The sequence below is a fragment of the Xenopus laevis genome, chromosome 4L (assembly GCF_017654675.1).
Source record: "Xenopus laevis strain J_2021 chromosome 4L, Xenopus_laevis_v10.1, whole genome shotgun sequence".
In the NCBI taxonomy this organism is placed as follows: Eukaryota; Metazoa; Chordata; class Amphibia; order Anura; family Pipidae; genus Xenopus; species Xenopus laevis.
In genome coordinates this window covers 149,952,548-149,965,594 of record NC_054377.1, presented here as the reverse complement: position 1 = coordinate 149,965,594, position 13,047 = coordinate 149,952,548, and the positions used below count along the sequence as shown (strand labels likewise).

Genomic DNA, 13,047 nt, shown 5'->3' with positions numbered 1-13,047 from the left:
TTGGAACTGCGCAGAATACTCCAATGGCAGTATTTGGCACAACAGGGAGGTCATATGAACAAAATAATAGTCTTACCATTACAGTGAAGGGGCTATTGGGGATGTCAGCTCCACCAAAACGAACACGGATGACATAGGGTCCAGTTTTAGCTGTAGTGTAGTAAATGTCATAAGTGCCGTCCACGTTCTCAATCACATCTGCTTCAGTCTCCAACCCATCTGGGCCGAGGATGCTGCACGTGACTTTCCCTTTACCAGCGGTTGTGGCATCGACCACAAAACCAACTTCCTCCCCTGTTTTTACTGCTGCCTGGATGCCAGGACCTAAAAACATAAAGGTTTATTATATAGCGCAATATCCATGGCCCTATACTAATAAGATCAACATTTAGTTTGATGCACAGTACATTCCCTCTCTGCCTATTTGAATTCATACATATAGGTTAGTAGCCAAATTGTTTCCCTTGGAATACTTGTATTGAAAGATAGAAAAAAAAATAAAAAAAATATATATATATATATATATATATATATATATATGTGTATATATATATATGTGTATATATATATATATATATATATATATATATATATATATATATATATATAAAAGCCGATTGTACATAGGAAATCCATCAGGCAAACAGTATGAAAACCATCCCTATAATATAGGGGGGAATTATAGGAAACCAAGGAGGAGGAGGAGGAATAGCAAAACAAGGGGCCGGAAACTTCCATTCCACAATACAAGAGCAAAGAAAGAAGCTTGTCCACTGAAGTGGAATCGTAAAGGAAACTGGATCTGGCCCAGTTTTGCAGTAGTTTAGTCTCCAGGGCTGGAAAAAGAACAGGCAGGTATAAGCGAAGCATTCATTCTGCCACAGTTCCCAAAGTATAATGTATCGCTCATGTCCATTCACATCCTAGCAATCTGGAAATGCAACCTTTGCACAGGTTTCAAGGGGCAGATCCCCTTACACAAAACTTTCAGTATAATGTATACAATGACATTCCAGGACATTTTAGCGTTGGACTCCTAATATTATTCTTTGAATGAGTTGATCATTTCACTCTGCAACAATCCAGCTATTTAACTGAAATTGCTGTGTGGCCCTTAAACTGTAGGTCAACCCTACTAAAGACAAAACCTAGAACATAGTTTCACTCTAAGGACTAGGAAATGGGAATTAGAAAGAATCTTTAAGTATCAGAGGACATTCTACACTTCCCGCCGCCAGGATTTCTGCAGGGCACTAACAGCAAATGCACGTTGTTCCATATCATAGTAATGATTTGATAATGAAGAAAGAAAAAGCATGGAAATCGGTAACTAAAATTCTGCAGCTGCCACGAAATCGAAGCGTTCAGTGAAACAGCTGCAGGAACAAACCTCTATATTACCCTGTATAACCCTGTATTTCTGCAAATAAAACTCTATAGGGAGTAGGGACAACATTGTGTGAATTGGGTAATAAATGACGGCAACTAATTAACCTTTCTTGCAAAAGTGATGAGCCTTTTTGGCCAAACTCTGAACAACAAATCCTACTGATGATATTTTGTTCCTTGTGATGCATTAATATCATGTTTCGACTAAAACTCAGAATGAGTTAATAAGTTTTGTTAGTGCTAGAAAACATGGAAATACGCATTTTGCATAAGTATTCCTCCCCCACACCTCTGTAGGTTAACCTTTTGCAGCAATAGCAGCTTGATACTTGGGGGAAAGTAGATACCAGCTTTGCAGCCTTTTTGGGAGTGGTTTTGGCCCATTCTTCCAGGCAAGACTCATTGAGTCTTGTTTTTAGGATCATTATCCTGCTTCATAATGCACTCCAGGCCAAACTTAAGTTGCTCAGCCACTGGAATAGGTTCTCAAAGTATTTATTAGCTCTTCTCTTTAAAGTTCAACAAAAGAAATAGAACAGAAATGTCGTACATGATGTTTTGTACTTCTGTACCAGCCCAAGGCAACCACAGCCCTTTAGCAGTAAAGATCTGTGTCTCCAAAGATGCCCCAGTAGCTCCCCATCTTCTTTTCTGCTGATTCACTGCACATGCTCTGTGCTGCTGTCACTTACTGAGCTTAGGGACCCACTCACAATATACAGTACACATAGAATAGAAATGTCACAATATAAGGCTGATTAGTAATTAATACACATAATTATTACATGGCAGCACAGAAACCAGTGCAATTAGCATCAGAATTGAATAATCAGCAAACCTGTAGCATCAGCTTATATTACAGCCAGGGAAGCTCATTTTCTGCTGGATAATTAGTGACGAGCCCTAAGCTTAGCTTCTCAACAGCTCACTGAGCATGTGCAGTACAATCCTAACAAAATCCAAGATGGGAAAGTCCTTTGAAGGACTGGATCATTACTACTATGGAGATGCCATTTCATCGACATAAGAAGAGGAACAGGTTGGCAACTGCAGATATCCTGAAGCTGTTTATGATGGGTCCTTGGGGACATTGTTTTTAAAAAGAATCTAGATAATTCACAACACATTTTCCACGCTTTAAGATGGCATACAGGGTTTCCCATTAGTGGCATACCCTCCCCAACACCCTAGATATGCAGTACCTGCTGCGGAACACTTGCTGGCATCTCCTATGGACATGGCACGAATTCTGTATGGGGAATAAGGGATGTCATCTCCTCCATATTTCACAGCAACGTGGTAGCGTCCAGTCCTGTCCGGGATGTAAGATACAGAATAGGTGCCATCATTGTTGTCCTGAATCTGCGCTTTCTTTGGCTTCCCTTCTTGATCCTATAGTCAAAAGAGATAAAAATGTTTAAAGGAACAGTAACATCAAAAAAATGAAAGTGTTTTAAAATAATAAAAATATAATGCAGTGTTGCCCTGCACTGGTAAAACTGGCGTGTTTGATTCAGAAACACTACTATTGTTTATATAAATAAGATGCTGTGTAGCAATGGGGGCAGCCAATCAAAAAAGGCTCAGGTTACACAGCAGATAAGCTCTGTAGAACATAATGGTGTCATCTGTTATCCACTATTTAACCTGTGCCATATAGCCCTTTTTTCAATTCCCACCATTGCTAGACAGCAGCTTGTTTATATAAACTATAGTAGTACTTATCTGTTATCTACTGTGTATCCTGTGCTTGAATGGCTGCCCCCATGGCTACACAGCAGCTTGTTTATATAAATTATAGTAGTACTTATCTGTTATCTACTGTGTATCCTGTGCTTGAATGGCTGCCAAAATGGCTACACAACAGCTTATTTATATAAACTATAGTAGTACTTATCTGTTATCTACTGTGCATCCTGTGCTTGAATGGCTGCCCCCATGGCTACACAGCAGCTTGTTTATATAAACTATAGTAGTACTTATCTGTTATCTACTGTGTATCCTGTGCTTGAATGGCTGCCCCTCTGGCTACACAGCAGCTTATTTATATAAACTATAGTAGTACTTATCTGTTATCTACTGTGTATCCTGTGCTTGAATGGCTGCCAACATGGCTACACAACAGCTTATTTATATAAACTATAGTAGTACTTATCTGTTATCTACTGTGCATCCTGTGCTTGAATGGCTGCCCACCCTGGCTACACAGCAGCTTATTTATATAAACTATAGTAGTACTTATCTGTTATCTACTGTGTATCCTGTGCTTGAATGGCTGCCCCCTGGCTACACAGCAGCTTGTTTATATAAACTATAGTAGTACTTATCTGTTATCTACTGTGTATCCTGTGCTTGAATGGCTGCCCCCATGGCTACAAAGCAGCTTGTTTCTATAAACTATAGTAGTACTTATCTGTAAATCTACTGTGTATCCTATGTTTGAATAGCTGCCCCCATAGCTACACAGCAGCTTGTTTCTATAAACTATAGCAGTACTTATCTGTTATCTACTGTGTATCCTGTGCTTGAATGGCTGCCCCCATGGCTACACAGCAGCTTGTTTATATAAACTATAGTAGTACTTATCTGTTATCTACTGTGTATCCTGTGCCTGAATGGCTGCCCCCATGGCTACACAGCAGCTTATTTATATAAACTATAGTAGTACTTATCTGTTATCTACTGTGTATCCTGTGCTTGAATGGCTGCCCCCATGGCTACACAGCAGCTTGTTTATATAAACTATAGTAGTACTTATCTGTTATCTACTGTGTATCCTGGTCTTGAATGACTGCTCCCATGGCTACACAGTAGCTTGTTTATATGAACTATAGTAGTGTTTCTGAAGCAGACAGATCCGTTTTACCAGTGCATGATATTTTCATTACTTTAATAAACTTTAATTTTTGGTGTTACTGTTCCTTTAAAGGGGTGGTTCACTTTTAAGTTAACTTTAAGTATGTTGCAGAATGGCTAATTCTAATCACCTTTACAACTGGTCTTTATTATTTTTTATAATTTTTATATGATTTGCCCTTTTCTTCTGACTCTTTCCAGCTTTAGCAATGGTGGTCACAGACCCCATCTAAAAAAACAAATGCTCTGTAAGGCTATCCACATTGTTATTGCTACTTTTTATTTCTCATCTTTCTATTCAGGCCTCTCCTATTCATATTCCAGTCTCCTATTCAAATCAATGCATGGTTGCTAGGCTAACCTGGACCCTAGAGTGCTGAAATAGCAATTCGGAAAGCTGCTGAATAAAAATCGAAATAACTGAAAAATAATAAAACATGAAAAACAATTGCAAATTGTCTCAGAATATCACTCTCTACATCATACTGACATTTCATTTAAAGGTGAATAACCCCTTTAAAAATTTCTCATATACAGAAATTAAAAAATAACGAAAAACCCTGGTTGGAAACTCTAGCCGCTGGCTATAAATATCGGACAGAGCTCCTTGTGTTTCCGACTATCTCAAAGGGATTAATCAGTTTAAATAAACAGCCAGATCAAATGACACGTTTCTCTACAATATTGTTCTAATACAACAAGCATCAATGAAAGAACATCTCGTTTGGAAAGCGCCTAATGAGAGCGTCTGATTACACAAGGACATTTCTTGAGACCTTGCCCAGAGTTTCTCTTTCCCTCCGTCCATCGTTGCAGATTTTCTGGGAACATTCCCCACATGAATCTCTCTGCTTTTTTTTTTCTCGATTTCCTAAACAAATACTTGGATATCTTATTTGTGATGATTTACACTCTGTAAATGGCTGAAGGGAATATCCTGTAATCCTCAGCTTCCTGGGATGGCTGGGAAGTAGAACTGCTATGTTTGGCGCCGCGGGAAACATTCCGATGGAAAAAAAAGCCTTGTTTAAAGGCCGGGAGGACAAATTAAAAATAATAATAAACAGAGAAAAGTCATCACGTGTTACTGGGGAACAAAAATATTTGTATATAGTCTTTTGTGAGTGTTTATTTTACAAGAAAGTAGTTGTAATTGCCGTGCCACTGTGTGTCAGGGGTAATTACAGGGTAATTAACACAAGACAACGACGTCCCATATGCAATGATTGATTATAATCTACACATTCAACATAATTCTTAAAAGAGTATACTCTTTGAGGCACATTTATCAAAGGTCGAATTTTTAATTCATGGGAGTTTAAACTCCCATAAACTAGAAATTCGACCAATCAAAATTTATTATAAAAATCGATTTTTTTTTTTAAACTCGGGGGAATTCAATCGACACGAAAACTCAAATCAAATTCAATTTGAATTTTAAAACTTGATTCGAGTTTTTTTTCTCCGAATTAAAATTGGATTGTCAGGAAGGCTGCAAACAACTCCAAACTGATCCCTGGATGTCTCCCATTGACTTAAAGGGGTGGTTCACCTTTAAAGTAACTTTTATTATGTTATAGAACGACCAATTCTAAGCAACTTTTCAATTGGTTTTCATTATTTATTTTTTACAGTTTTATAGTTATTGGCCTTTTTCTTCTGATTCTTTGCTTTCAAATGGGCTTTGCGGTCCCCTTCTAAAAAAACAAATGCTACAAATGTATTGTTATTGCTACTTTTTATTGCTGAGCCTTCTATTCAGACTCTCTCCTATTCACATTCACAGTCTCTTATTCAAATCAATGCATGGTTTCTAGGGTAATTTGGGCCTTAGTTACCAGATTGCTTAAAATGCAAATTGAGGAGCTGCTGAATAAAAAGCTAAATAACTCAAAAACCTTCAATAATAAAAAATTAAAACAAATTGCAAATTATCTCAGAATATCACTCTCTACATCATACTAATAGTTATTTAAAAGGTGAACAATCCCTTTAAAGAGCAATTCGGCAGGTTTTAGGTGGAAAATAGTCGAATTTGAATTCTTAAAAGGCCAAAGTATGATAAATCTCGAAAACGGAATTCTACATTTTTTAAAAACTCTAATTTAATTTGAATAACTCCCTTGTCGAATTTGACAGTTTTGACCATAAAAAACGTACAATTTGTAATTCGACCATTGCTAAATCTACCCCTTTATGTGAAAAAAAGTGACTTTCACTGTGTGGGGATCAAGCCCCTCATTTCAACCAATCCAACTCACCGTGATTTGGACAGACAGAGGTCCTAGTCCTGCATTCTTGGCATCTACAGCAAAATTAACTGGTAGGCTGGCGGAAACTCCTTGAGCGCAGAGCCCGGGACCACTGGCAGTCACCTTGCTGGCATCGTATGTTGGCAAGACCTTTACCTTAAAGGGACTTTGAATGGCAAATTAAAAATTAGTCTCACTCAAATAAATGATTCCAGTACAGACAAAATCTAACAAAATAACTACCTTTTGCAGAAATCCTGCATGTAGAGAGACATGATGTCTGGTGAGTTTAATAGAGTGAGATCTAATACATCTTCTAGGCAAAAGGAGCCCCCCTATAAGATTTTTTGGATCTAACTGTCAGTAATATAATGATAATAATAATGATATAATAATAATATAATGATAGCAAGCTTTCAGAACATTTTAGTTCCTTTTTCAAGCTGATTGAAAAAAAGCTTGAAAATCATAATCTGTTGTTTATGAAATCCCAATAAAATGTTGAAATAAAAAAAAAGCTTGAAAAAGGAACTAAAATGTTCTGAAAGCTTGCTATGATTATAAATGTTAGCCAATAAAGGTATCACCTTTATAACACTTTTGTTATATTTTATTTCAAAAGGGTTTCCCTGTAAGATTTTTACTGGCTAACACGGTACAGCAACTTTATCTGCAATGATGAAGCTCATATTAAATTTTCATTTTCGCGATATTTCCCCTTTAAACAAACCCAATAAGCTGGTTCTGCTTCCAATAAAGAGTAATTATATCTTAGTTGGGATCAAGTTCAAGGTACTGTTTTATTATTATAGAGAAAAAGGAAATCAATTTTAAAATTTAGATAGATGGTCTTTCTGTAATTCTGAGCTTTCTGGATAACAGGTTTCCGGATAACAGGTTTCCGGATAACGGATCCCATAATTGTATAACCCTAAGAGTATGCCATGCTCTCCTTCAAACCAAAAGGCTCTCTGCAGGTCCAGACAATACAGCAGTCACACAAACCTCAAACACTTTTTTTGCACTCATTGGATACTTTTCTTTGCATCCATATAAAAATGAAACTGGAGGCACCAGGAGACAAAACATATTTTAAAAACAAACAGCAATGAATGAAGGGGCAAAAAGTATTATTATTGGGGGATAAAACTCGAAACTATGATAAATCTGGCTGTCTAAAATAGAATAAGGCTAGAAATGCTGTATTTTGTATACTATTATTATTATTGGGGGATAAAACTCGAAACTATGATAAATCTGGCTGTCTAAAATAGAATAAGGCTAGAAATGCTGTATTTTGTATACTATTATTATTATTGGGGGATAAAACTCGAAACTATGATAAATCTGGCTGTCTAAAATAGAATAAGGCTAGAAATGCTGTATTTTGTATACTAAACATAAACTTACGGCACCACAAGCCTAATCAAACAAATGATTTATGCTTTCAAAGTTGGCCACAGGGGGTCACCATCTTGTAACTTTGTTATACATCTTTGCAAGACCAAGGCTGTGCACATGCTCAGTGTGATCTGGGCTGCTTAGGGATCATCATAAATTATCAAAACTGCACAAGTCAAATAATATCTGCCAGAAGCCGATACAGCAAGACTGATTAATAATCAGAATATACAGACTGCACTGGCTCCTGTGTTGTCATGTAATCTAATGTGGATTTTATAATTTTTGTATAGTTTAATACACACTTTCTTCAACTCTGCAGAACCAGTGGCTGCAGCAAAATAATCCTCCAAATAGAATCCCAGTTTATCTGTTTAAATCTGGCTCTGTGATCTTTGTCCCTGCAACTGGAGTAAAAGGGATGAAAAGGCAAAAATAAAATCCAATACAAATCTCTACACAGTCGCCGACTGCTCTACAGGGAAACAAACAAAGCTGCTTGAGATCTGCATGACTGGGAAGTATGCGGGGGCTCCCCCTGCTGTTCATAAGTATGATTGTTTCCCTGCAGAGCAGTTAGGGACCATCTGACAATTCCTATCCACAGCAGTAAATGAAGGGATAATTTCACTGCATACAGTCAGGTTTCTTATAAAAACGGTAGACATTTTTTAATCAAAGTATTTTGGAGATAGGTTTCTTTTTCATTAAAGAATGATTTTATTGTTTTGCCTTTACATGCCCTTTAAATCTGAGGTTCAAGGAAGACAGTAAGTTTACTTTACCTTCGTGGGATCTCTTCATCTGCATACTGGACAGCAACGGTGTAGGGGCCCTCCAGCGTGGGCGTATAACTCACTGTGTGAGTCCCATCTCCATTATCCACTATGTCTACCGGTTCCACCGTACCTGTACAATAATGTAACAAGATGTAAAACTTGCCCTGTAAGGTGTGCCCAAGGCTGCTTAATAAAGCCCCAACTGTACTGGCTGCAGCTTTCATTTCTATCACCATTCCAGCTATTAAAAAGGAAGCTCAACTTTAAAAAAACAAAAACCCAAAACCTTTAGTATGTTACAGACAAAGAAAGAGTTTATTTTAGGTCATTGCCTTCCTAACAGTTCAGTGACACATTGGGTATTGCAATAATAGTATGCTCCTGTGATACATTAAAGTATTGCAATAATAATATTCTTTTGTGATACATTAAAGTATTGCAATAATAACATTCTTCTGTGATACATTAAAGTCTGAAGGGTCTGCAGTTTTAAAGGAGGACCTCAGAATATACAAAGCCATATGAACTGGACTGCTGCGGATATTCACATGTCCAGATTACTTCACCTTCTAGTTACCCAAAGCAACAAATAAGAAGGTAGCTTTTAGTTATACAGGCATGGGATCCATTATCTGGAAACCCATTATCCAGAATGCTCCAAATCAGGGAAAGGCTGTCTCCCATAGACTCCATTTTATCGAAATAATCCACATTTTTAAAAATGATTTCCTTTTTCTCTAGAATAATAAATCAGTACCTTGAACACTATCCAAACTAAGATACTGTATAATTAATCCTTATTGGAGGCAAAACCAGCCTATTGGGTTTGTTTAACGTTTACATGATTTTCTAGTAGATTTAAGGTATGAAGATTCAAATTATGGAAAAATCTGTTATCCGGAATGCCCCAGGTACAAGGCATTCTTGATAACCGGTCCCATGCCTGTATTTTAGTTTAAATATTTAACAGACCCAGGCAAACTTTGCACCCTATCGATCTATAAATTATTGCAATATCTATTGACAGACTTGTCAGTCCATATCATACACACAGGTTATTGTAAAGTGAACTTCCCCTTTAATCTTTTAGGATTAAAAAATATCTTTCTTTTTTACAAACACACTTGTAATTGTACAACTAAAGATCCCACAATCCTCAGCAGGCACAGGGGGAAGCCAGGGTCCCCAGCTATTGCTAAGGTGCTGATCGTTATAGTTGAACTGGAGAGTGTTCATTTCATCTTCAGCTGCGGATGCCAATAGTTCCCCATTTTTCTGTGCTCCAGGAAACAACTAAAAGCAATTACTGGGGAGATGCTTGTAAGTGAACCAGTAATTCAAGGTGCATGCAACCTATCGTTGGACGACAACTCCCAGAATTCTTCAACAGCATAGGCTGAGAGTTCTAGTGCAACTTGGGTTGGAGGGATGCCCGCTAGACATCTTTGCCCTAGCCCAACAATATCAGGATGGCAGAACTGTGAGCTTGGGGCAATTGTCCAATTGTTAGTCGATATTAATGCAAGTGCAGTTCTCAGTATGATCTGTTTATTTGGCAACGGGGCCCGTAGCATTTGCAGCAGCACATTATGTGGCTTTAACAATCACAGAGCGTTTGATTGAATTGGAAGGAGCAGCCCACAGACCACAGAATAATGATTCAATGTCAGAAGCAGCAGGCTGTCCAGGCTATCTGAGGTAACACGCTTATCTGCATCCTATTAGTATAGAAACGTGATATTCAAGGAAAACAGCACAGATTGATTGCTCATATGCAGCAAAGGGGAGTGAGAGGTAACAATATCGCTGGTCTCCGCTTAGGCTCTTTGTAGCTGCATGAGTTAGCCCTGGGAGCAAATAACTATTGCCTTTCAACAGGGAGTAGGGAGCAGCTTCTTGTTTTGCTAAACAATGCATTCTCCTTAGATTTCTATACTGTGGGCCAGATATCTATTCCTATTCACTATTATAAAACAATGATGTCATGTAAAGAGGTCTAGGGAGATCTTGGGAATACTGGGGAACAGAAAACCAGTTTGCAGCTGGACAAGCCCTATCCCAAGAAACCAGAACACCCCCTTCTGCACTGGGAATTTCTCAAAGAAAAGTCCTGCTGAGTTTTATCGCAGAACTACAAAAGGGAATGGGGAGCAGCTTCCTGTTCTATTGAACAGGAAGTGCAGGTTACAGTTAAAAATGGTCTCCCTCAAGTAGTGCTAATTATTATTTTGAACAAATTCTTTTTCTTTGTGCAAACGTGCATTTGATTTTGGTATGGACGGAATTTCTGGCTGGAGCTCCCCTAGCAGTGTGTCATTAAAAACTGCCTTCCTTGCATAGATGGGGCCCTGTGATCGGAACTCCGGCACTGTACCCTGGAAAAATCATCAACAAATAAGCCTGAACTATGTGAAAAAGAGTCCCTAGTGTTTCATACGGAAAACTGCTATTTCTCATATCCATGCAGAAAGCAATAGCAAAGCTAGAACTCCCCAGTACAACCATGCAATGCACACAAGCTGTCAATCAGATTTTGTTTTCCAAAAAAGATAGGGGGGCAGGAGTCCTGCTCTGAAATCCCATAGTGCCTTACAAAACATAAGGGCATCAATGTGTTTTGCAGTAGCCACTTCATTGAACAGGTCAGCTGAATCAACTGCATGGGACAGCCTGCTGCTTAAAGGTGCATTCCCACAGCATGGTTAATATGGCAAACTGCAACCTGACAGCCTGTGCCAGTCATGCGGAAAAACAATATCATGGCTTGGGCTTCTGAGAGAAAATGTATTTGTACTGGGAGGAAAAAAAGAGTTTGTTGTATTCCATATCCCAATTCTATATCAGGCTGGAAGGGGAATAAAGAGATCAGATGGGCAAAAATGTGAAGCATAAGCTTTTTTATAAGGAGGATTAAATGTCATGCGTTTTTTTCTTAAATACATGGCTTATTGTATGCAAGAACATTCCCTCTGAATATTTGTGGGAAGCTTATATAAATATATGTAGCTAGAAAAGCCACTGGAATTAAGTTTTTAAGCAGACAAGGGCCTTTTAAGAAAATGCACAACTGATATTCTCTTTTTCAATTTGACAAAACGGCAGTCTCACAGTTTGGTGGGCTATAGAGGAAAAGAAAGAGCGACTTGTGCATACAATAGCCCATGTACTGTGGGAAATAGATGAAATAATGTTTAAAAGCAACAGCAGCAACTTCTGGTTGGAAATGCAAGGGGAGAGAGTGAGGATGCACCTTTCATTTAATTCTAAAATTTGTTAAATTGAATCAATGAGATTTTCCTTCCATCCATGAGTTACAAGGGGATGCACCAGGAACTGGAGACCCCTGTGCTACTTATAGATGTTTCCCAGGTAGATCATAAGAGCACTGAGCAGATTAGAGAAAAGATACAGTGGAAAAGGTGAAAAGAAAAAAAAGAAGAAAATCGGGATTGATTGGAAAGTCCGTTTTTCCTGGAGCAGAGGAGAGAAGCTCAAACCTGGCTCACTGGCGTTTCGCTTGAGTTCACCTTTAAAGAAATCTGAGAGGGCTTGCAGAGGGTTGCGTCTTGTTAGCAAATCTGCCTCAGCTAGGAATAAAGATCATTAGAAGGTCCACCTTGTAAAATCACTGCAGAACTCATGTCAGGCAAGACAGCAGCCACAAAGTGCAGGGGCCACTTTATTATTTTTATCGGATCATCACTTTGCAGCAGCCCACAGGCTGGCCTGCATTTATATTTTCTATTGATACAGTAACACCAAAAGCTGAAAGTGTTTTAAAGGAATTACAGCATAATGTACTGTTGCCAACCACTGGTAAAACTGGTGTGTTTGCTTCAGAAAAACTATAGTAGTGCTTATCTGTTATCTACTATGTATACTGTGCTTGAATGGCTGCCCCCATGGATACACAAAAGCTTGTTTATATAAACTATAGTAGTACTTATCTGTTATCTACTGTGTATCCTGTGCTTAAATGGCTGCCCCCATGGCTACACAGCAGCTTGTTTATATAAACTATAGTAGTACTTATCTGTTATCTACTGTGTATCCTGTGCTTGAATGGCTGCCCCCATGGCTACACAACAGCTTATTTATATAAACTATAGCAGTACTTATCTGTTATCTACTGTGTATACTGTGCTTGAATGGCTGCCCCCATGGCTACACAGCAGCTTGTTTATATAAACTATAGTAGTACTTATCTGTTATCTACTGTGTATCCTGTGCTTGAATGGCTGCCCCCATGGCTACACAACAGCTTATTTATATAAACTATAGTAGTACTTATCTGTTATCTACTATGTATCCTGTGCTTGAATGGCTGCCCCATGGCTACACAGCAGCTTGTTTATATAAACTATAGTAGT

The 13,047-nt window shown here is 38.2% G+C and overlaps 1 protein-coding gene across 4 annotated transcripts in view; it reads right to left on the bottom strand.

Moving 5' to 3' along the window:
- Positions 1–13,047, bottom strand: part of flnb.L (filamin B L homeolog) — a 159,246-nt gene that overhangs the window by 30,051 nt on the left and 116,148 nt on the right. For 2 of the 4 annotated variants that reach the window (XM_018241908.2, XM_018241909.2), the window contains exons 26-30: positions 12,175–12,264; positions 8,684–8,807; positions 6,507–6,663; positions 2,592–2,781; positions 77–324 (exon numbers count right to left, since the gene is read on the bottom strand). In XM_018241908.2, the coding sequence (XP_018097397.1) occupies positions 77–324; positions 2,592–2,781; positions 6,507–6,663; positions 8,684–8,807; positions 12,175–12,264 (809 nt within the window). The remainder of the gene's footprint in view (positions 1–76; positions 325–2,591; positions 2,782–6,506; positions 6,664–8,683; positions 8,808–12,174; positions 12,265–13,047) is intronic. The other 2 variants (XM_018241910.2, XM_018241911.2) reach the window with 1 other exon arrangement.